At 42.4% G+C, this 23,586-nt stretch overlaps 1 protein-coding gene across 4 annotated transcripts in view; it reads right to left on the bottom strand.

The window, feature by feature from the left end:
* FAM135A (family with sequence similarity 135 member A) overlaps positions 1-22,627 on the bottom strand; it is an 89,302-nt gene extending 66,675 nt beyond the window's left edge. For 2 of the 4 annotated variants that reach the window (XM_054062420.1, XM_054062418.1), the window contains exons 1-3: positions 22,491-22,623; positions 5,785-5,870; positions 2,067-2,184 (exon numbers count right to left, since the gene is read on the bottom strand). In XM_054062420.1, the coding sequence (XP_053918395.1) occupies positions 2,067-2,143 (77 nt within the window). In that variant the 5' untranslated portion in view covers positions 2,144-2,184; positions 5,785-5,870; positions 22,491-22,623. Of the gene's footprint in view, positions 1-2,066; positions 2,185-5,784; positions 5,871-20,858; positions 20,998-22,490 lie in introns of those variants that run through there. The other 2 variants (XR_008449107.1, XM_054062419.1) reach the window with 2 other exon arrangements.
* Between the last annotated feature and the right edge of the window lie 959 nt (positions 22,628-23,586).

Here is a 23,586-nt window from a genome sequence, read left to right as displayed (position 1 = left end):
CAATTCTATACCTAACTTTTGGTGAGAGAAACCATGCTAAATACAGCTGTAGCTCAAAATAGGAGGCTAACAATGAAACTAAGATTTCCTTCTCTGCTGATTCAATCCATCATTGAAAGGCTCCTCTGGCAATGTAAATATTGCATCCTGCCTCAAATAAACACCACCTATTTTCCCCTAGAAAAATACTAGAACTTACCCAAATTGACAGAAATTATTACAACAGTCACATACTCGGTTTTTTGAATTGTTGTGGAAGCTCCCTCTCCTTCCCAACATTTCTTTCTAACAGAAAGTGCCCAGAGTTAAAGGTTCAGCTTGAAACCAGAGAGATAGTATCTACTCATGTCACTTTTCTCATTATGTCAGCATTCCACCTCTCTGAACTTGCTCTGTGCATTTACTGCTTTTTAAGGAGCAAGCTAAAAAGAAACATGCCAAGTAGAGCACTGGTAATTATACTGCCGTGCTTTGCTTCTCTACCACCATTCTGAGGAGTCATTTGAATAGTAAGGTTAAGACATCCAAAAGAATTTCTTCTCTTCAGGCTCTTCTCTACCAGAGCTAACACGCTGCCATACTCTACGCTTTCCATCCCTGTCAATCTCAGAGATTGAAAAAGGCAACAGTTCAACAGACTGTGCTTTTCTTCTGAAGTAATCAGAATATTCTCAGTATTTTCCCAGACCTCTTAAAGCCTTCCTCAATCCTTCTCTTCCAATGAAGAATGAAATTACTATTTTCCCTAAAAAGAGGACATAGACATTGTTGCATACACTTTGACTGCAAATGGTAGCAGCCAGAATGGGTAATCAGCCGTGTCAGTAGCAGCTTCAGGTCAAATTCAGAGAAAAGCTAGCTTTAACAAAATACAGATGAAAACTAACAGTAATGTGGCAAACCCAGAGGCTAGCTAGCCAAAATATTTTATAATGGTTATTTTATGCCTCTTTCTCCTGAGCTCTTTTCCAATCCTAACTGTTTTTTGCATCACTTTTCCCCAAAATATCCACTTCAGAGGGTTAATACCAGGTGGAGGAACTATACATGCATCCCAAAGCAAAACAATTTTCCTGTTACTTAACCTTCATCAACTCACTCTTGTCAAGCCACACTCCCCCCAACTCTACCAAAAACAATAACCCACTCACCTGCCTTGAATTATGACAAGGTTAAAACAAAGAATGCATTTGCTTATTACCAAAATGTTTCTAAGGAAAGTTATTCCATAATGTTTTGGAAAAGGAGCAATCACAAATCAACACTGATATACATATTGTTCCCTGTCTGTAAACACCGACACATAGCCTCACCCACATTTATCTACAACAAACATCATAAGAACTACAATACTGAAATGTATTTTCACTGTAATCTGTTAGAAGACTGACATAACGGCAACGTGCCACAATACTAGACGACCAATAATCTTTAATAACTTGAAAATAAGCTATAAATGATTATTTCCTACATAGCCACTGTCAAGGAGGAACACAGAAAGTCATCTGGGGACAATGAGATAAAATCAAGCAAAAGAAATGTTAAAAAGCCTTCCACAGAAACCAGGTGGAGTAAGAGGAGGTCAGGAGAGCCTAGTAACACAGTATGGAGTCCTCTGTAACTGTGGAGGCACAGCACAGTGTGACGAGGAGAGAAGCTGGTGTTCTCCACTGCCAAACTGATAAGTGAGTTAATAAGGGCAGCAACATTTTTAAAAGATTCAAGAGAAACACCTATCATATTTCAAACACAAAGGATTACAAAAATGAAAATATGAAAGGGTAAAGGCCTGGATGAGAATACAAAGTACCCTCCAAAGCTGCAGAGTTTTCCTTTTTTTCAATTAGACAATAAATATTTTATTACAACTTAAAGTTTTCGGCCAAATTATTTAAGTATGTAACTCTGAGAAAGTATAAGCCTTTCCAACAAGGAATACATTTTTTTTCAAATCACTTTAAAAGCAGTCAATAATACATGAAGCAACACTGCATGACAGTACCCATTAAGGTCTTCACAACATCAGGCAACCACCACAGTAAAGTCTGAACGAATGTACTACCTACCCTCTTTGAAACAAATCCACATTGAAGAATTTGTGGAGCTCCACGGAGAATTCTACCATAGCCTGAACTTCACTCATGTTTATGAGGATGAAGTCAAAACTTGTCAGCACCTTAGTTACTGAAAACAAACAGAAAACAAACTTTTTAGAATACAAGCTGGGAATAATGCCTATCTGGTCCTTAAAAAGGACGATGCTATGCACAATTTTGCACAGCTTCCTTAAATATACAGGCCCTGGCTTAAAGAAGAAATCCTGCCCACAATAACTTCTGTCTTTGTTGCGAAGGCATTAAATGATATCAGAGAAGTATCACAACACAGCATCAGCATAATACAATCCTGGCAATTACTGATACCTCTGTACTGCAGCTCTGCTCTGGTACTTGGCTGGAGAGAGGGAAAAATACTGCTGTCAAGGAGAAAAAAAGCATGGTCTGCTTCCAGCCCTTGTTGAAGCAGAATGACCGTGCAGGCAGCGGTGCCTCAACTCCAACATGAGGACGGGGACAGCTGAATTACAGTGTGGCAAAACAGTGCAGAGAAAGTACCTGACCAGGTCATGTGGGACTTCAGATGGAAATTCTAGAGGGAAGACAGGAGTTAAGGATGGCAAAATGCCCATTTTTAGTCAATCCTTCTTAGTAGCAAAGTGTTAATTCTCACTGTCCTCTTCGCAGCCACAGACCGGCACATTCCTGCTAATTCACAACTGCCTGCTGATACTTAAATTAAAATCCAGAGTTCTGCTGTTTTTCCTTCAACAATACCAACTAGATTAATAAAACAGACCACACTTTCTGCAAACACTTGTCTTCAGACTTTCCAGTTCCAGCAAGAACTGTCTGGTTTGAAGAATACGCAGACAAAAAACCCTAAACCAGATATCCTTCATGCACATTAGTCCATCTGCTGGGTCTAACGCAGAAGCAGCGAACATTAAAAAAGCTAGCCTGGCTGAGGCTTGCATGGATTATGAGGTCTTTTTGATTCTAAAATCCTGAACATGCATTTGGGTGTTTGTGAAGCAGCAAGCAGTGCTATGGTGACTGAAACACAGCAGCTGCCATAAACAGTCATCGCCACAGCCAGTATCAGTCACCTGAAAGTAAAGGTACCTTTAAGGGCTATATCCAGCCTACCAACTAAATTATCTTGGCATATGACTCAAGATAACATTTACCTTTCTGTTCCCACTCTTAAGGAGCTGGAAGGCTTCAAGCACCATAGCACAAGTCTAGATTTTTAACTATAAACAAGAAGATAACTGTGACCTTGGTTTAACAGCCAATACAAGGACTCTGCATGCACTTTACAAAAAACCCACAGAAATAGTAGGTTACTGAAGTAACAGGGGACAGGGAAAGAGGAAATTTGCTTCTAAAGCTGAATTATGACAATACAAAGAACTCTGATCAAGGGCCATTACCACAAGATCAAAACCGCAGCATCTAGATGACGCTATTAACCCAGCTCATTTAAAAATCCTGTGATCATTCAAATTTCAATCAAGGGACTTCCAATTAACTGAATGATGCCACAAGTTTTGCTACAGTATGCAGCGTTTGAACTGTCACCGGTAACCTTTGCAACCATTCCCTCTTCCACTGCATTGTCTGTAGGATTGTGTAGGGCTGCCTCAGTGGTCTTTAAAGCTAGAAGTTCTTCACTCTAATTCTGTGGGGTTGCCGTACTGCATTACCTACCAAAATGCAAGAGTATCTTCTGCAAATGGAACCTGACCTGCCACTAAGCAGAGATCCTAGATTTGTCATGACCCTTGGCTGCTGGACAACATACCTTGTGAGTTGTGCATAAAACCTGTGATGAATACCTCAGAAAAGAACTCACTTTAAAACACTTGGGAAAAAAGTGAGAGGATGTAAACAGACAAAGGATGCCACAGGGCATGCTCATCTAGCTTGCATTTTGATCAAACTCCATTTTCAAGGGACAAAGATGAAAAATGCCTCTGACTTCCCAGCACAGCGAGTGGCACTCTGTGTGTCCCTGAACAGTTTGGCCCCACTAAGAGAAGTGAAGACTGTTCCTACAGGAGCTGTTGGGCCAAGCACTCACTCACAAATGCTCCAAGGTCCCTCAAGTAGGAGAACTTCTCTTCTCAGTAGGAGAACTCAAAAAAATCCAGAACTAGTCCAATTAGGCAAGTTCAAAGGTTCATTTTATGAATGAGTTAATTCAACAAAAAAAGCTAGGAGGGCCACATTTACTGCCAAAAGGGCTGTCCAGTGAACTTGTGGTATTTCTATTGTTTCTAGCACAGTTCTAGCCGGGGCCGCTCCCCCCCTCCTCTGTCGAGCTGACTTAGCTTCCCCAGCCAGACCACTAAAATCTCTCCAGGCAGGCAACCCCTGCAGACTGAACACAGCGCCCAGCAAACACAGGAGTGGGCAACACAGCACCACGTTTTAATCTAAAAACACAGCCCTTGCTCAGCTACCAAGAATACTTGGAAAAGTGGCACTCACGCCTTCCTCCAGAATCAACTGCAAATCCAGTAAGAAATATTGAGCCATAGTTCACAAAACAATGCATCCAAAAATCAATGTTGCGTGCCACTGCAGGATCCCAGGATTGCAGCCTAACACCTGACCTTGGAGGATGGCTTTTTCCTTGCCAAGCATCAGCTTGTTCCATGTGCACCTTAACCATGGGGAACATTCCCTGCCCTGGGCTGGCAGAAACCAAATCATTACTTTTCTGTCAAAGTCTTTCATATCAGTGCAAGGGAAAACAGTATTCTTTGAACTATAAAACAAAAAGTGTTATGCAGTTATTAAATACTTTAAAGGAGAAGCTCAGATTTGAGTAGTATCTTTAATTTTTGTTCACTAATTGTACAAAAACCAACAGAATAAGCTCACCTCATCTAGAAGTCTTTATTTGCATAGATTCCATTCAAATTCACACTCCACTAAACTTCACTAAATTAAATGACATTAAATGTCCACAACTCATTTTAATCCTTAATGAGTTTATTGTTTTATTTTAAAGCATATAATTAGCGTTCAGAAACCAAGCTATTAAACTGCATCTTTGTTCTGTCTGCCTGCAAACAGCAGAAGAATCCTTCACTAGGAGCTCTCTACATATGAGCAGGAGGCTAATGCAGGATGTAAACACATATTAGAAGACCTGATAATAAATGAGAATACACAGGTTAGAAAAAAACAGTTTCATAACTTTTGGTATCTACTGAGCATTTACAGTCAAAACAGCATTTCAATATTCAAAAATATTTAAGCACTGAGACAGAACATCTCCAATAGTTCAAATGTCAGTTAAAGCCACCTGATCCTATACTGAGGGCCAAACCCTTGCTTTCCTTCGCACTTCTGGGACAGTCCAAACTGTCCCCACGCTAGCCCACCATCTTCTTTAGTCTAATCTTTTCTGAGGCCACAATACAAAATGGATCACGGGATATCAGATTTTAAAAGACCATAAGGAAAAAAATGATTCTTGATTATGTTTGGTTTTTGGTTTTTTTTTTAACATTTTAGCGATACTTCACAGCAGCTGCATCAGAGCACCCGAAATACAGTGAAAAGGCAGATGGAGGTACACAGAAACCTCGCGAACTAGCTTTGTTCTCAGAGAAAAGCTTGTGTAACAGTGCTAATAAGGCAGCTACTTGCACTGGGAATTACAAGACAATGCTCAGAAACAAAACCACAGTATGTTCAAAGAATGTCTTACCTCCACTGTTAAATACTCCATTTTAGTATGTTTATTAACCAGTCTTCCAGTTCTTCGCTACTGCTGTCAGAAACATACTGCTTGAACTAGAAAACAAAACAAACAAAAAAATGTTTTACTAAGAGCACTATCTCTACATCTTTCAGTACTTGTGTTCACTCACTCTTATCCTGTGTCCCACTCACAGCTCCCCGCTCCTCCCCCCTCAGTGTCCTCTCCAACCATCAGACATGAATGCCTACCAACACTGTCCCATCTGCCCTTGGTTCCTGCACTGCAGTTTTCAGCTTTCAGCCAGTGTAGCAGTCTGACACCTATTTTTCCAAAATAAAGTAGAAAAAATAAATCTCATGAAGTCCATGCTCTGGCAAAGCTGATGTTGCCATGTTCAGCCAAACTATCCCTGTCTTCACAAAGGAATTCTAAAATCTAGCTTACAGAGGTCTTCAGTACACCCCCAGCCACCCCACAGCATCTCGGATCTCCAGAAAGACTCTCGGCTCACCAGCAGCAATGCAGTGATGAGGAGGTAGGAGGATACTCTGGCCTGAGTCATCAAATACAGCTCATGCCCTCATGCAGTCCTACAGAGCTACCAGGGAGGAGACGACGTACAAGAACAGGTCAGGTGAAATTCCCCTGGGATATCTCATGTCCCTTCTCCTCAGGAGACAAAATTTAGAGGATAAGAGAGAGAATGCCGAGACTAAGAACGCACTTTCTTAGAGCGAACATTACACCTAGCATATCACCTAATATTCTGTAACTGCCCTTGAAACTCCTGCTAAACCACTACTCTGAAATTGTTGAAGTAGCAGTCTCTCCCTTGTATTCTTAAATCATTTATTTAAAAAAAAAACCCTCTAAAAAATAACCAAAGTCTCCCTTTTATCTGATGACCTTTAGATTTCTGCTACAAAGAGAAGAGATTGCTTAGTCATCTCTTCTTGAAGAAACTTTGCCTGTACATTTGTTTCAGAGAAATATTATACAAACACAAAACCTATCACCACTTGTGCAGGCAAGCCATGAAACCAAACTGGTTTTGCCCTAGCTTCAAAGACAAGAAAACAGAGAAGGTGAAGCATTAAAAAAAAAACCAAAAAAACAAAACCAAAACCATAATCTGGGTTTTTTTAAAATGCATGTCATGTGTCATATTACATCTTCGGTACCATAAACTACCAATAATGTCCCGGTTAAATCCTGACACCATAATGTTGCATCAAAATGGCACCAACATTTACTTCATTTGTTTGACAATGCAACAAAACCTGTGTCATACCAGTTCTCTTTTAAAATCAGACTACATTCTTTTTCAAAAGAGAGACGAAACAAGTGAAATCCTCTGCAGTTGAAACTGTCCTAGTGTTACACTCAATATTTTATGCGCAGTGGAAGTCAAAAGCTAAAACACAGAATCCTACTAATGAAAAGACAACAAAATGTTTATTCTCCTCTACCTTTCTTGTAGCTGCTCATTTAATACAGTTTCCAGATATTTTTTTCTTCTAAGCTGCTGTAGAAGCTTTGTACACCTCTATTCCTGACCTTTTCTCCTCACTCTCTTTTCCGTTATGCTCAGAGATCCAGCACCCACCAACACAAATTCAGCCACCGTCTATCCCTGTGCTGATGACTCACAGGTTTGTCCCCCCACCTGGGAACTGTCTTCAGCTGTTTCTTGGACACAGCCTTCAGCTGAAACTCAATGTGGTGAAAACAGAGTTCTTGACCTGACCTGCATGGCTATTCCAAATATCTCCTTTCTGAGTGTGCACAACAATGGTCTGACTGTAAACCTCACCACTATTTTTCATTTAGTTTTCTCTGGGTTCTCGTAGACTTTGGCAAGACTATGCACGAGACCTGCCAAATTTTTATGCATGTGACTAGAAATACATTCGATCTATCCATACAGCCAAAACTCATCCAAGTTAATCTCCTCTTTTGTTTTAATTACGGTGAGGCTGAAAAAGCATAATTCACTGCATGTGTTAGTTCAGCACGGTGCTGCAAAGAAACAGACTGTTATTTTGATCATTTCACCCCTCTTTGCATCCCCTGCAGAGAGAGCCTGGACTACTATATCAAGTGCAACGCTCTTGTCCTCCTTTGAAATCCTTTAGCAGCTGTGTAGCACCCGGCATCCTGGTGCTCTGGTTGGAGACAGAGCCTCCCAGCAATACAAATAAACCCTGGCTCTCCGTAATTAAAAAGGTGAGGGGGTAGAAAAGAAATGCTAATTGAATCTCAGATTGCATAATCATCATGTTGTAAAACAGGGAAACAAACAAACACCACCTCCCCTCAAGCAGAGATATCTAGGATACTTTATTCGTTATCCCAATTTTAAAAAGGCAACATAGCCACCACTCAGAAAAAAAAACAAGGGAATAGCCTGCCTTATATCAGCATTTATCCGTTAAATTCTTTTTATGGCCTCCCAGTTATAAATAATTACATGAATGTAAACAAACACAGTTACCTAAATATAGCTAAACAACCAAAAACCAAACCACTACAATTTTCTTCTTCCCTGGTTCTCTAGGCCTAGATTGCCTCCCAGAAAGCCATTACAAGGTTAGAGTCACCATTTTTAACAAAGCTAAAGCAAGAAGTCTATCGCATTTTAATGGGCTAAATAAACAACCAGCCTAATCAAGAATTAAAATTCAAATTTTCCTACTTTTTGCTTTAAATTTAGCACCAATATCTCATCCTTTATGCAGCACACTGATAAAAACAACATAGTCAATACTCTGAGCTGACAACTTCATTATTCCCACTGAGCATGGAAGTCATTAATATGTTGCATTTATTTCTTTTCTTCTCCCCTATTAATAGATCACGTATGTAATACAATAATTTACCTTGAACATTTATTAGGCTTCTTCCCTTCTCCCCTAGCACCGCTCTTTGTCTGTCTGACAAATGACATGTTATTTCTAAGCTGCTTCATTATGAACTTTAACATGAAAAGTTCTGTGAGCATGTTTCTTGGACACAGCTTTCAGCTGAAACTCAATGTGGTGAAAACAGTAACTGGTTTAGTTTAGAAAACTAAAGCTTGCCTTCCTACCAATGTGTTCTTCTCCCTCCACCACAATAACCCTTGACCTTTTATGGACCCTTGACTAACCATAAGATCACACATCCTGCAGGTACCATAAAGTTATATCCGTGATATTTGTGATATAAAGTTATAAAGTCATATTTGTGAGGTTGCACCTCGAACACTGTGTTCAGTTTTGGGCCCCTCACTACAAGAAGGACATTGATGACCTGGAGCATGTCCAGAGAAGAGGAACAAAGCTGGTGAAAGGGCTGGAGAACAAGTCTTACAAGGAGCAGCTGAGAGACCCAGGGTTGTTAAGCCTAGAGAAAAGGAGCCTGAGGGGAGACCTTCTCACTGTCTACAACTACCTGAAATTAGGTTGTAGAGAGGTGGGTGTTGGGTCTCTTCACCCAAGTGGCAAGTGATAGGACAAGAGGAAAGTATCTCAAGTTGCACCAGGGGAGGTTCAGATTAGACATCAGGAAAAATTTCTTCACCAAAAGGTTTATTGAGCACTGGAAGACACTGCCCAGGGAGGTAACTGAGTCAACATCCCTATGGGCATTTAAAAAGAAGCGTAGATTAAGTGTTCAGGGATATAGTTTAGTAGTGGACAAGTACAGTTGGACTTGATGATCTCAAAGGACTTTTCCAACCAAACGATTCTATGATTCTATGAAAACAGACCACACACTAGCTGACTGCTATATTTTTCCTCCCAGTGTCGGCACTAACTTCAGCGCCTTCTCTCTTCAGCCACCAATTTACACTAAACACAAACTTCATTAGCTCTGACATCCCTTCTCCTCTTCCATATTAGGCTGAATTAAGCAATGATTTCAACAGTAATTTGCAAAGAAAGAGGAAACAGAACATGAGCAAACCAAACTGAATGTTTTATTTGCCTTTTACAAAGATTTATCCTAAAAAGAAAACCCACATTTTAAAAGTCATTATTAAAAGGGTATGAAATAACTGGCACAAATGTGACTGCCTTTGAGTCAGAACCAGCAAAACACAGCATTCTGACGGAAAGCAGTGGCAGTTCAGGATATGTGCTACCATATAAGCCAATGCTTTGTCTCACTTGGGTTCTGTGTATCAGCCAAGTGAGAAAAAGGAACTAAATACTACTGCACTCTCATGCTAACCACCAAGCAGAGTGAAGACAGTAAATTAGCAGTTAAGCTGTCCATTCACCATTCACCCACCTTAACAACAATGAAGAAAATACCTTTAACTAAAGTAGCAGTAATGTATCTAGAAATACATCTTTAAATCAATTACTTATTTTGCTTACAATTTTCAATTAATGCAATCAATCTATTCTTATCTAACAGTCTACTAAGAAGAGCAACATGGGGAGAGAAAAATCAGGCGCTTCCTCCAAATACTTAATCGAAAGTCTTCTGTAACTTTACATAAAAAACATACAATGATGTTATAATAAACTATATATGTATATATAAGTTGCAAGCTGTAGAATGTTGGCTTAAAGAACAAACTGCATAGTTTAATACATTCACCTGCAAACAACCTCAAGAATTTATGAAGTATGTAATAGGTAAGAATTAATAAAGTAGGAGAGGGAAGCTTACTAAAATATTTTGATTCTGCCCAACTTAACAGATTATTCATAAAGTATTAAAGGCCTATTTAGTGTGCTTAAAACATACTTCACTTCCCTGCTTATACAAAGCAAGAAAAATATCTTTTAATTCCATGTCCCAAGCATGTCCTCCCATGGACGGATCAATTTGGCATTAAAATGTCTGCAATGACTGTTACTGTTATCTTCTGCCATATTTTACAAATCAAAGTTTCCTAAAAAGTCAGAGAATCACAGAATACTTTGGGTTGGACGAGACCTTTAAGACCACCCAGTTAAACCTTCCCTGCAGAAGTAAGCACATCTTCCACTACATCAGGTTGCTCAGAGCCCTGACCAACCTGACCATGACTGTTTCCAGGGATGGGGTTTCCACCACCTCTCTGGGCAATCTGTTCCAGTGTTTTACCACTCTCATTATAAAAAGTATTCTTCCTTATATCTAGTCTGAATCTGCCCTCTTTTGCTTTAAAACCATCACCCCTTACCCTATCGCAGCAGGCCCTGCTCAATGTTTGTCCCCATCTTTCAAGCCCTCCCATTAAATACTGAAAGGCCACAATCAGGTCTCCCTGGAACCTTCTCCTTTCCAGGCTCAACAGACTCAACTCTCTCAGCCTTTCCTCATAGGAGAGGTGTTCCATCCCTCTGATCAGTGTTCTAGCTCTCCTCTGGACCTGCTCCAACAGGTCCATGTCTTTCCTGTGCTGAAGGCTTCAGAGTTTGACGCAGTTGTAGCAACTTCTCTTCCCATCCCAAGCAAACTTATTAAAAAGAAAAAAAGCCAAAAAGAAAAAAAAGCCCTGGTTTCAAGAGAAACGAAAAATAAAACTAACTGTACATGCTCAGTAGATTATTTTAACAGGTAATAATTCTGTATTATTGTCCTGTGTCAATAAAACAAAGCATAATTTACACAGTTCCGATATCTGCTCTGAGGTCATGGTTTGACAAGACAGTAAACAGAGTTTAAATTTGACAGGTTGATTTTGTATTGGAAGGCTTTATGCCAAATAGTTACTGTCTTTCCTCCCGCAGCAGGCATTAAGGCAGTGCAAATGATACATTGTGTACTTGTATTAACTTAAGAAATGTGATAATTTGCCTGCCTGATCAAAGTTGCATTAGGAGATAATCTGACAGTAGATTTGATCCACAATCAGTGGCCACAAAAACAGTTTCTTGGTAGTTCCTACACTAATATAATCTGTGGCGATAGGCTGGATGCGCCAACATGAAAAAACAGCAGCTCCACTGGGACTTTCATACACCTATTAATTATTTTAGAAACACATGGGATTACTATATCAAAGCCTATTTCATTTTTCAACACATAATGTTAGCAACCTAATATAAAGTAAGCTGATTTGGGCTGGCTTTACAGTACTACACCTTTAAAAACAGTCCTTGATTTCACTTATTTTCCTTGTGGTTTGGCTTCCAGTTTCCTACCATTTTAACAAGCCAAACACACAACTTTTAAGTTCAAGTTTGATCCATTTCAATGTGAAAAAAACTCTAAAAAATCTAAAAATATAAAACATTTTTGTCTTGCCATAATTCCTACCCACTGTCTTTATTCAATACTAGACAGAGAAACGGCATAGATTCTTATTTCGTTCTTCTCTTGTTAATGATTTTCTGACCATAGGTCTTCCAAGACCCTCAGATGGCACCTCCAGCAAGTTATTTCCTACTTGCCTCCAAACCAAAGTTGAAACATATCTAACCTTATAAATTTACTTAGCTATTACCAAAACCAGTCAAGCACCAGTTTCAACACTCTACCCTTGATGCCCCCCTTTCTCTTTTTTACCACTGAAGCCTAGAGCAAATCAGATGTGTCTGTCCCAACAGCTACCAGCAGGAAAAAAAAACAAACACCAAAAACTGAAAAAAAAACCCACCTTCAAAACATCCAAACAACAAAAACAACTTCCGAAACAAAATTAAATCACTCTCCACTTTTACTTGTCTGCTTTATTAGAGAAGGGACTACATAAACACAGTACATAGACTACTGTGTGTGCACAAATGCTCAGTAAAAGAAGTTTCTGAAGAAACAAACGTCAGGTAAAGAGGACACTGATCTGCAGTGATGGGCAACTACGATGACAGCTTAAACAAACTGAGCAGAGCTCAGCGTATTTGCTACAGGAAGAATGTATTTCAGTAAACATCATGAGAAAATAGCACATTATATATTATAAGCAGCAGAGTTTCTAAAGGATTTCCCTGTTACCCCTGGAGAACTGCTCTCACCTACCTGGCAAACACCAATCTCTGTGATTTTACTGACAGCTGTGGGGGACACAAAACCCACTATCACCAAAAAAAAAACCTTTACGGGTATTTTGGAGGTTCCTTTATAAGGGTTTTGGGTTTGTATTTTTATACATTTCACTGATTTAAATACAGCATGGCTCCACAAACAGCTGCATTGATGCATCTGAGAGAGCATGCCGATATTAACATCTAACCCTGAAGAACTGAGCAAGGGACATGGCAAGAATTTAAGCCAATTCTGCCTGTGGAACTACATGAAGTCTTCCACATCAGCAACAGCTTCAGAAGTTTCTGCCCCAGGTGCTCATCTCATCTTTACAGCATCAGTACATCGCCTCCACCGCACTGCCAACACAGTGCTCGTGGGACAGCATTTTAAAATGAATTAGTTACCATTTTAGAATAATCTATTTTTGCAGGGCTTGATCAGATCGCTTCCTTATCCTGTTTCAAAGCACAGCTCCACAAATAGCAGTGCCACTGCAGCAACGGGAAGGGAAGGTGTGTGGCAGTGGGACACCATGGCTCCTCTGGCTGGCTGTGCCCTCAGTGCACCTGTCTCCTTAAGCCACGGCTGTGGCGCTGCAAAGCAAAGAGGTTTAAGTGGCAGGGCAAGAGCAACTGTCCCTTCTCATGGCCATTCCTGAGTTAAAACACCCTTATGCTCACTTCAAAAGTTGAAAGAGGACAGTAGTGCTCCCCCTCCAAGGAGGTACACAGCCCCAGAGCTGAAGCACCAGCCCAGCCCAACCTCCACACAGCATGTCCCACTCCCTCCTCACAGGTCCGGCTTCCCAGGGATGCAACTACACACTTGGGAACCTTCCTTGGCAACCCAGACCAGGGATATCTCTCTCCTGAAGCAGTCACTGGATGCTGTAAAGCTGAGCAGCTTCCAGCAGCTCTTTGTCACAGCAGGTCCAGAAGTACACTCTGCTTGCGGAGTTGCCAACTGACAGATCCAGTTGTCAAGTAACAGGAACAATTTTTTCCTGAAGAATCACAGAATAGTTTGGGTTGGAAGGGACCGTAAAAATCATCCAGTTCCAAGCCCCCTGCCATGGGCAGGGACATCCCACTAGACCAAGCTGCCCAAGGCCCATCCAATCTGTCCTTGAACACCTCCAGGGATGGGGCAACCACAACTTCCCTGGGCAACCTGTGCCAGTGCCTCACCACTCTCCCCCTGGTCCCATCCCCACAAGCCTTTATGAACAGCCCCTCTCCAGCTTTCCTGTAGTCCCTTCAGGTACTGGAAGGTCGCTATAAGATCTCCTCTGAGCCTCCTCTTCTCCAGGCTGAACAAGTCCAACCCTCTCACCCTGCCCTCGTAGAGAAGGTGCTCCAGCCCTCCTATCACTCCCTGTCACGAAGGAAGAGAGAGACAAAACCACCCTGGTCACCACAGGCTGCTCCACTCCCACCCCAGCCCCACAGGCCACCCCCTTCGCGGAGCTGACGCTGCTCCTACCCTCACCACAACACCAAAATAAAAGTTACTTAGAGAGTCCCTATTAAACAGGCAAATACAGCAGCCTTATCAAACTCAAGTTTTGCTTTTATTTATTTTGTGGCTTGAGGGCTTTATTCCCCTCTTACCTCCCTAACGGCATTAATTGACGGAACAACACTGACGCCTGAGAAGCCACTAAAATAACTGAGACAAACTTAAAACGGCACAGCTCCATTCCTGAAATAACATATTCAAAATAAAACAAGTCTAATGATCATCTTCAGTAGCTTCAAGAGGTAGACTTGAAGAGTCCCATGAAAACAAAGCAGTAAACTGATTTTTGAGTTAGCCTGAACCATAACCATTGCTGCTTAAACAATTTTTGACAATGTTTTATATGGAACTGGTTTTGTCCACTCCTTTTCCCATAAAATTTACTTGTCATATTTAGTCAGAAATTCATGTACTAATGTTTGTGATCATTAAATCCCTTATATGCTGCTTTAAAATCAACACTATCTATTAAATACATTATTTCACACCCAGGGGAAAAAGGCCCAACAACCAGGAACGAAAGTCATCAGAGGCTTTCCCTTCCCCGCAGACAGCATAGCTGGTTTGTTTCCAAACACACCCTTGTTCCCCCCTGTCCTGAGTAGGACACACTGACAGCTGACCATACTGCCCAGCCATGACAATTCATCTTTCCGTCCAAACTTTGCCAGCTTCTACACCTTTCACGAGTCAAAAGGCATGTACACATCTGTTAGAGCTTCTAGTCACCAACCCAAATGTCTGTAGCGTTGGCTGATGGCTCAAATTCATTTCAGAGCCATACAATGTCCTTTCCACAGAGGAGGCAGTACCTTAAGAATACACAAAGTAAAATTAGCAGCAGGTAAAACCAATGGCTCGGCAGCAAGGGCTTTCATTAGGAAAACGGAGCTCAACCTGACTGAACAACTGCAAAGTTGGCAATCTAAGTCTTGACTTCCACCTTTAGGTCTACTACTGACCTCAGTCAGTCATTATAAGTTTTTTTCCCTCTATTCTCTTTTTACACATAGAGCAGCAAAATGTATGTTTTCTACTACCTACGCCTCATTGTTTTGGCACTTCAAATATCCTCTATACCTTGGCACAATTTGATCTGAATTATTTCACTGGGGTGAAGGGTTTAAAGTCAGAAGTGCATGAAACCATAGGCCCCCACAATTATCTGATAGCTGGTATACTCTTGTTTGCCCAGAAAATACAGAAAATCTTTAACAAATATTCTTTTATGGGAAGCTAGATGGGCCACATAAATAGGCAGGCAAGCAATATATACTGTAGTTTAAAAGTACTAGATATGCAAACACCACTATTACTAAAAGACAGCAGCATTAATTACGCTATTTAGTTGAAATTTTTACCTGGAAATATACAATCATTATGCAGAAAAATCAAGTGACAACTGAACTGACAGTCTGGGAAGAAAGTAGTTTCTATGAATAATACTTCTTAAGCTTGCAGAGGAGCAAACACTATCACATTTCTCTTGTAAGCTTGAATATAAAGAAGACAAAAGATACACCGCAAGCCATTCTGTTACCAAAATTTAAAGTGCAACCTCTTAGCTTTAGAATATCATCTAAAGCATAAAGAGAATTCCTATTGTTTTATAGCTAGAAAGCATGACAAGCTTATCTAGTTTGATACCCTGTACACTACAGGTAATGATTGATCTATGTCACGATGAGTAACAGGGATAGATTCATGAAGTTACAACACATGAACAAGGCTGTGATTATAGGAAGCAGAGCTCGATCTGAAAAACAAGCCAGTTTATTATTTCAAAATGTCAGAAGTCAAAGGTAAGGCTTCCTGCACAACTGATGAATGCTGTAGATTTTTTTCTTCTTAATTCTAAGAATTTGAGGGTGTAGTGAGCACACGTTTGTCATTTATTCCATAAACAAGTTTAAGCAAATTATAAACAAACATATATGCATGGGTATGCATATATATAAAAATTATACAGTATTAGAGGTAACAAATTTATAAGTTTTCATTTGAAAATTAAAAATAGGAAAAGTAATATGTTTTCAATTTTCCTGATGCAAGACATGCAACTCAGAAATGAGGGAATTCTGAATTTATTTTTAGTAAGAAACAGTGATAAAGGAGATTTCATATCTTGTTTACAACAAAACTATGTAAAAAATGTGAAGTCCAAGATTCTTAGCACTGAAAAATGTTCCCAGTTCCAAAACCTCTAAAGAAAATCCATTACAAAAAAAAGGAGACAGCACTGAAACCATCTAATGAAAAATAGAACTGATGTCATCTCAATCTGCTTTAGTGTTTTTAACTTTTGTTTCTGCTTGTAAGTTGAACTCTGCGTTCAGGTTTCATTCTGTTCCTTATTTCTCTGCCCGTTCTTTCCAAGAATAGTACTGTCACTGATTTCCTGCTTGAAGTAAACACAATTTGCTCACCTGACTTCTCCCTCACCCCAAACTACAGCAAACTTATTTCCTCCCTTTCAGATTTTTTTTTCTTGTTTACTCTTTGTTGTACACTCTTGTTACCATGAATGTTCCATGTATTGTTCTTTGAGGAGACAATTTGTACGACAGACTTCTGCAAGTATCAGCAACACCACAGTACCAACTGCTTTTGCTAGAAATGATGGCATAAATATTTAACTGCGAAGCTCATACTTGTACAGTGACGTAGTTTTCCATACACGATACTTCATCGGATGTATCCCATGAATGAACGTGATCAAAATGTGCTTAGTAAAATGCTAGAGTAGGCCAAAATCAGCAGATGTTCAACAAACGTAAAAGCACGTGTCTTGTCACACAGAAAACATACGGTACATGAATGTCAACAGAATGCAAGGACATACTTTACTGTTTTGCCTAGCCGTGGGAGAAAGACACAGAAGCAGCATTTATTCAGAAACACAGTGTGATTGTAGCAAGCTCACAGGGACAAGAAAAAGTGGCTCTTGAGCAGATTTAACCAGCCAAACGCAGTCTCTCGCTCTTGATTTAAAACAGAATTTAAAATTGCATCTTGACAGTTCCTATGTAGGATCCTATATCCTACCTATAAAGCATTTGAAGGTGGCTGCATAAACAAACTTTTCATTAAAAAAAAATAAACACATTTTCCATTTTTTTTTTATTTTTCACTAGGAGGGAAAATGTATGCAAGATTAAACCAATAATAATTTAAGAAAAATCTAAGTTATGCTCATAGTTTAACCAAAAGAGAAACCGAAGGTGTTGGTACTTCACACAAGTACCTATTTTGGCTACGTGATCCCTGAGCCAAGTGCCTGTCAGAGGCACCTGACATACAACAGCAGGCTGGCAAAACAAATATCCATCACCAACAATTGCTGGTCAATACGCAGACTCTACTCGTCTATCACGTCATGAAAACAATCAAAGCTCTAGCGAGACTGTATTTTTCCATACGGAGGAAAGGGGGAGAGGAGGAAACCCCACACAACAGAAACGCAACTCTTCCACCGTAGTAAACAAGAGGGTATATTCTGCCAAGCCTACCCTGTAGTCTGTAGGGACCGGAGACTGAAAAAGAACAACAGGAATTTAAGACATAGGACAGAAAAAGATGAACCATTTACCAAACAAGGATAAGAAGCACTAGCCCGTATCAATAACAACTTCAAACACCGAAACAAGGTCAACACTAACAAGAATTCACAGCCGTTTATCGTAATCCTCACCCTGAGGTCCACCTTTGGTACCAATTTCACTTTCACATTTGTTCAGGAGAGTACCCAGGCCGAAAGACATACAGGCACCAGTAGTCTCAGCAGCACTTTAATAAACAGGTTTACACCAGGTTGGCGTAAACATCTAGGTTCTCTTTATAGAGGTAAAATAACAGTTCAGGAGTCACAGCTCAGACAGGGCTCCCATATCTTCACCTGCAATAGTTCAAAACCTTACCACTCACAGTAATCCACTTCACCCTTCTGCCAGAATTTGCTTTCCTATCCACATCCAGCCAGATGGCTGTGGCACGCACATCCCATCCTAATCACTTCCAGAACCCTCAAAGAAAAGTTCATATGAAAATACCAGACCACAACCTGGTGAGAGTGTGATACTGACAGAAACATCCTGTCACAGAGTGTTCAGGTCTTAAAACCACAACAATAAAGTCCAACACAATGTGTCAGTCTTCCTCAGTGAAGAACTGACTGTCAAAGTCAACAAGAAACGCCGGAGAGAGCCATGGATCTCGATTTTCATATCTCTCTCTGCTTGGGAACTGTATTCATTAATGCTTCTATGTGGGATAAAAATTCAAGAGAAAGTCCTAGAACAGAGGAACCTGGATACTTCCAAAACAAAGGAGTGCTAGGTAACAGTACCACATCCACGACTTGGGGTTCAATGGCTTCAGAATAGACACCAGGGCGTATTTTTTCTGAAGCCTAAACAGAACCCAAGGCACTATTTTTGAGGTTTTGCTGAACTCAAAACAGAACTAAATTCTACAGCAATGGAACTAAATTGAATCAACAAATGTGTTGGCTTGTCTGGCATACGCTGAAAATCACAGTTTTGAAGACAGATTTTGGTTGCTATGTATACTTTACTAGTACTGATGACTACTCATGCCAAGCCTTACCCAGGCCAGTTGTACCAACCATAACTTAAAAGCAAAGGGAATAAATAAATTTTTCTAATAAAGCAAGTGGTGATTTAAGAACAAAACTTAATAATTTCACATATCAGTCACCTCTGACCGGTTTTATAGGACTACATTTAACATAAAAGAAATGAAAACCGTTCCAGAGAACGAGCTCGAATTCGTGTTCTGTAATTTTCGTTGAATACTGAAGGAAAGCTGAAGAATTGTCTTACGCTACTTACAGGGGAAAAAATGAGAGGCAGGAAAAGGAAAATAAGTTGGTCCATCCAAGGAAAACCCAGAGTAAGATTTATAGCTGTGCTCTGACATAGCAAATGCAGGTACTCAGACTGCAACTACTGGCACAGTTGTATGGAAGAAACAGAGCAAGATGACAATTCTGTGTTCCACTCATTTAAAGTATTTGTGAAGATACAGCCAGAGCCCGGATTATTATTCACTTCCCACACAGCAGTATCTCCAGTTCTAATGGGCAACAAATTGTTGAATGGAATAACAAAAACTATGCAAAAGTACTTAATTTGCTCCTCCACAAACCCATTATTCCTTCATCCTGAAAAAGTCATAATGCTCCAGCCAAATAGAGCCTTACTGAATCACATTTGGACTGCAGCAGTTATCTTTTAACAAGGGCCAAGCAGGTTTTTCTTCACAATCAACATGCACAAGCATGAGATATTTCATGGATGAAAATGTAACACGTTCTGTTCTAGAGCAATACGGATCACACGAATAGCATTCCCTGCTTCTTACTGATCCAACAAACAAAAAACTGGTGCATGTGGATTTTAGCTCAGGCTTTGCTCAGGTATAAGACAACATTAACTAGTTGAATAATTCCTTTAAAAATAAGGCAAAACCCAGTAAAACATAATAGACATTTATGCCAACTTACCTGATAAAATGTCAGACTTCAAACAGAAATTTGTTTACTTTTCAATCTGAAAAATCCACTGCAACCAGGAGAAATGAAAAGCGGGCTTAAACCCAAATACCTTTTTAGTTACAATAAGCAATGTGACCATAAACCTCCCAATTAGATTTTGTTTAAAATCTCTTATGCTATACAATCTCTCTTCAAAGTGGTACGTCTGCAAAATATAATTATGAAATACAAGTTTTCAAGTGAATTCTACTGAAATTTTTGCTTGAAATAACACCAGACAGAAAAGAAAGATTATTTCCACACGAGCGCTTACTGATGCACTAAGCGTCCTAAAGTTAATTCACCCCTGAGGATCTCCTAGGGATGATAACAGGACTCCAGAGCCTGCCCCGCACAGTGGGCAAAGCCAGAGAAGGGGCTTTTCCCCACCTGGGCAGAGGCTGTGATACAAGAAGTAGTTACTATTACAAAAAGCAGAATATTTGGATTTAAGCTAAAGTGAGTTAAGTTTCAGTCAAGTAACTGTGTGTTTTTAGAAAGTCAGACAGAGTGTCCCCCCACAGCAAGTTTTCTTTATAGCTTTTTTTTTTCCAAACTGTTTTTCTAGACACTGTTATATCTCGTGTGCAGCGCGATCTGTGCTGAACAGATGTCTCTTCTTTAACCACCTCTGTTTGCAGCCCTTCTGCCTCAAACACAAGGTCAGAGCTGGAGCCAAAGCTCCAAATTAGAAAGAGATTTGACTGTTGTGAAGTTCATAACGACAATAAAATTAGTCCTTGGAAAGGACTATGGATAAGATTTCTGGGAAAATTCATCCCCACGCCTGCAAGTGGGAAACATGCTGCGTCCCAGCTCGCTGCACAGGATCGATGGGGATCGCTCCCTCGCGTTCCCAGGCCTGACAAAGGGTGTTCGCTTTCTAAAACTCCAAAATAAGTCTTAATAGAATTTATTTGCCAGCATTTTCGGCGCCCAGCGGAGCCGCCAGTGCCGCCCCCCGCGCACCAGGAAAACAACCGGGAGCGACTCCCAGCGCTCAGCCGCCAACTTTCCACGCCACGCGAAGAACCGGTGTTAAGGAAATAAATAAACAAACCCCCGCAAACGCCGTTCCAAACGCTGGGAGAAGCCGGTATCCCTCAGGAACGCAAGGAGGGCGAAGGCAGCCGCGGGGACGGGGCGCGGGGGGGTAACGCTGGTTCTGACCTATTTTCGGCGCCGCCTCGGAGCGATAAACAATCAACACCGGGGGCGGAACGCTGCCCGGGCGGGCACCACCCGGCCCCGAGCGGCGGGGAACGGCGGCACCCGAGGGGGCAGGGGGTTTGGAAGCCCCTTGTCCCGCGGGGGAGGCGGCAGAGACCCCAGCCCAGCGCCTCCCGGCCGGGCGGGTCAGCCCGGCACAAACAAGGGGGCTCTGCCCCCCCGAGTCTCTCCTGCGAGAACCCACCCTGAGTGCTGGGTCCAGGTCTGGAATCCCCAACGAAAGAAGGATGTGGGACTGTTGGAACGGGTCCAGAGGAGGCTACAAAGATGGTCAGAGGGTTGGAGCACCTCTGCTATGAGGACAGGCTGAGAGAGTTGGGGTTGTTCAGCCTGGAGAAGAGAAGGCTCAGAGGAGATGTTATAGTGACCTTCCAGTACCTGAAAGGGCTACAGGGAAACTGAGGAGGCACCGTTTACAAGGGCTTGGAGTGATACGACAAGGGGGAATGGCTTCAATTTGGAGAGAGGAAGATTCACACTAGACTTTAGGAAGATTTTCTTCCCGATGAGAGTGTTGAGACACTTGCACAGGTTGCCTAGGGAAGTCGTGGCTGCCCCATCCCTGGAGGTGTTCAAGGCCAGGTTGGATGGGGCCTTGGGCAGCCTGGGCTGGTGGGAGGTGTCCTTGCCCATGGAAATGGAATGGCAAGGAACTGGATGGGCTTTAAGGTCCCCATCAGCCCGAACCATCCTATGATTCTATGACCTTAAACGTTTATTGCAAGCTACAATTGCTTAATTACATTCTACAGTTCTGTGATCTTAAGCATTTAAGGTTTGCAAGCTGAAATTATTTATTCACATTCCATGATTCTATGATCTTAAGTATTTAGGCTTGCAAGCTGTAATCGCTCAATTACTTTCTACGTTTCCATGCTTCCGTGGTTCTATGATCTTAAGCATTTAAGGTTAGCAAACTGAAATTACTTAATCACATTCTATGATTGTATGATCATAAGCATTTAAAGTTTGCAAGCTAAAATTACTTAATCAATCACATTCTATGATTCTATGATAGTAAGCATTTAAGGTTTGCAGGCTGAAATTACTTATTCACATTCCACAATTCCATGATTCTATGATCGTTAGTGTTTGCAAGCTGTAGTTCCTCAATTACTTTCTACGTTTCCATGTTTCTGTGGTTCTATGATCTTAAGCATTTAAGGTTTGCAAGCTGAAATGACTTCATCACACACCGTGGTTCTATGATCTGAAGTATTTAGTGTTTGCAGGCTGTAATTGCTCAATTCCACTCTACGTTTCCACGATTCTGTGATTCTATGATCTTAAAACCATTCAATGTTTGCAAGCTGAAACTGCCCGATTACAGCCCGTGACTCCAGCGTTCCAGGCTCTTTAGCATTCCGCAGGCTGCAATCCGCCGCTGTCCCCCCCCTCGGCCGCCCGGGCACGGAGGCTGCTGCAGGCTCCCCCCACCCACCCCGCACCCCCGCTCACCGACCTGGGAGCCGAAGCGGCGGCCGGGCCGGTCCCCAGGCCTCGGGCTGGCGTGGCGCAGGCATCCGCCGCCGCTGCTGGGCGGGGAGAGCCGGGGGAGCCCGAGCGCCGCTTCCTGCTCCGCGGGGGCTGCGGGGGGGGCAGCGAGCGGCACAGCCCGCAGCCCCGTCTCCGCGCCGCCTCCCGAGAGCCGCCCGCGCCTGTGCGGGTCCTGCGGCGGCTGATGGGAGAGCGAGCTCCCGGCTCGCCCCGCTGCTGCCGAGACCGGGATCGGGCTCCCCCTGCCGCCCCGCTCGGCTCGGGACCGCGCTCCCCCCGGCGCCCCGCTGATCCTGATGCCTCCCGCTGCCCGCAGCTCGGGATTCGGCTCCCCCTGCCCCGGGATCGTGCTCCTCCCGATGCTGCCCCCGGCTCGGGATCGGGCTCGCCCTGCTGCTCCTGCTGCCCCCCGCTGCTCCCCGGATCCTTCTCCCCTCCGGTGCTCCCGGGATCCCGCTCCCGTCCCCGCGGCGCTCCAGGGATCCTCCTTCCCCCGATGCTTCCGGGACCGTGCTCCTCCCGCTGCAGCCCCCCAGCTCGGGATCGTGTTCCCCCTGCTCCCCCAGCTCGGGATTCTGCTCCCCCCGCTCCTCCCGGTGCTCTCGGCTCAGGATCCGGCTCCCCCTGCTGCCCCGCTGCTCCAGGGATCCTGATCCTCCCGGTGCTGCCCCCGGCTTGGGATCCTGCTCCCGGCATCGCCCCCCGCGCTGGGCAGTTCACAAATTCCGGTGCTAAAGCACGACAGCAGAGAAGTTCTCTTATTGTCAGAAACCTTGGAAAATAAAACCATCCTTCAGTGGCTTTTCCAGTCTGAACTAATTGGGCGCTGGCAGAGGCTGCCCAGGGAGGTGGTGGTGTCACCATCCCTGGAGGTGTTTAGAAGGTGGGTAGATGAGGTGCTCTGCTTTGCTCTCATGAGACGCCACCTGGACTATTGTGTCCAGTTCTGGAATCCCAAACATAAGAAGGATATGGAACTGTTGGAACAGGTCCAGAGCAGGCCACGAAGATGATCAGAGGGCTGGAGCACCTCTGCTGTGAAGACAGGCTGAGAGAGTTGG

Source organism: Cuculus canorus, chromosome 3 (genome assembly GCF_017976375.1).
Source record: "Cuculus canorus isolate bCucCan1 chromosome 3, bCucCan1.pri, whole genome shotgun sequence".
NCBI lineage: Eukaryota > Metazoa > Chordata > Aves > Cuculiformes > Cuculidae > Cuculus > Cuculus canorus.
The sequence above is the reverse complement of the archived record's forward strand: the minus strand, read 5'-3'. Positions and strand labels throughout refer to the sequence as shown.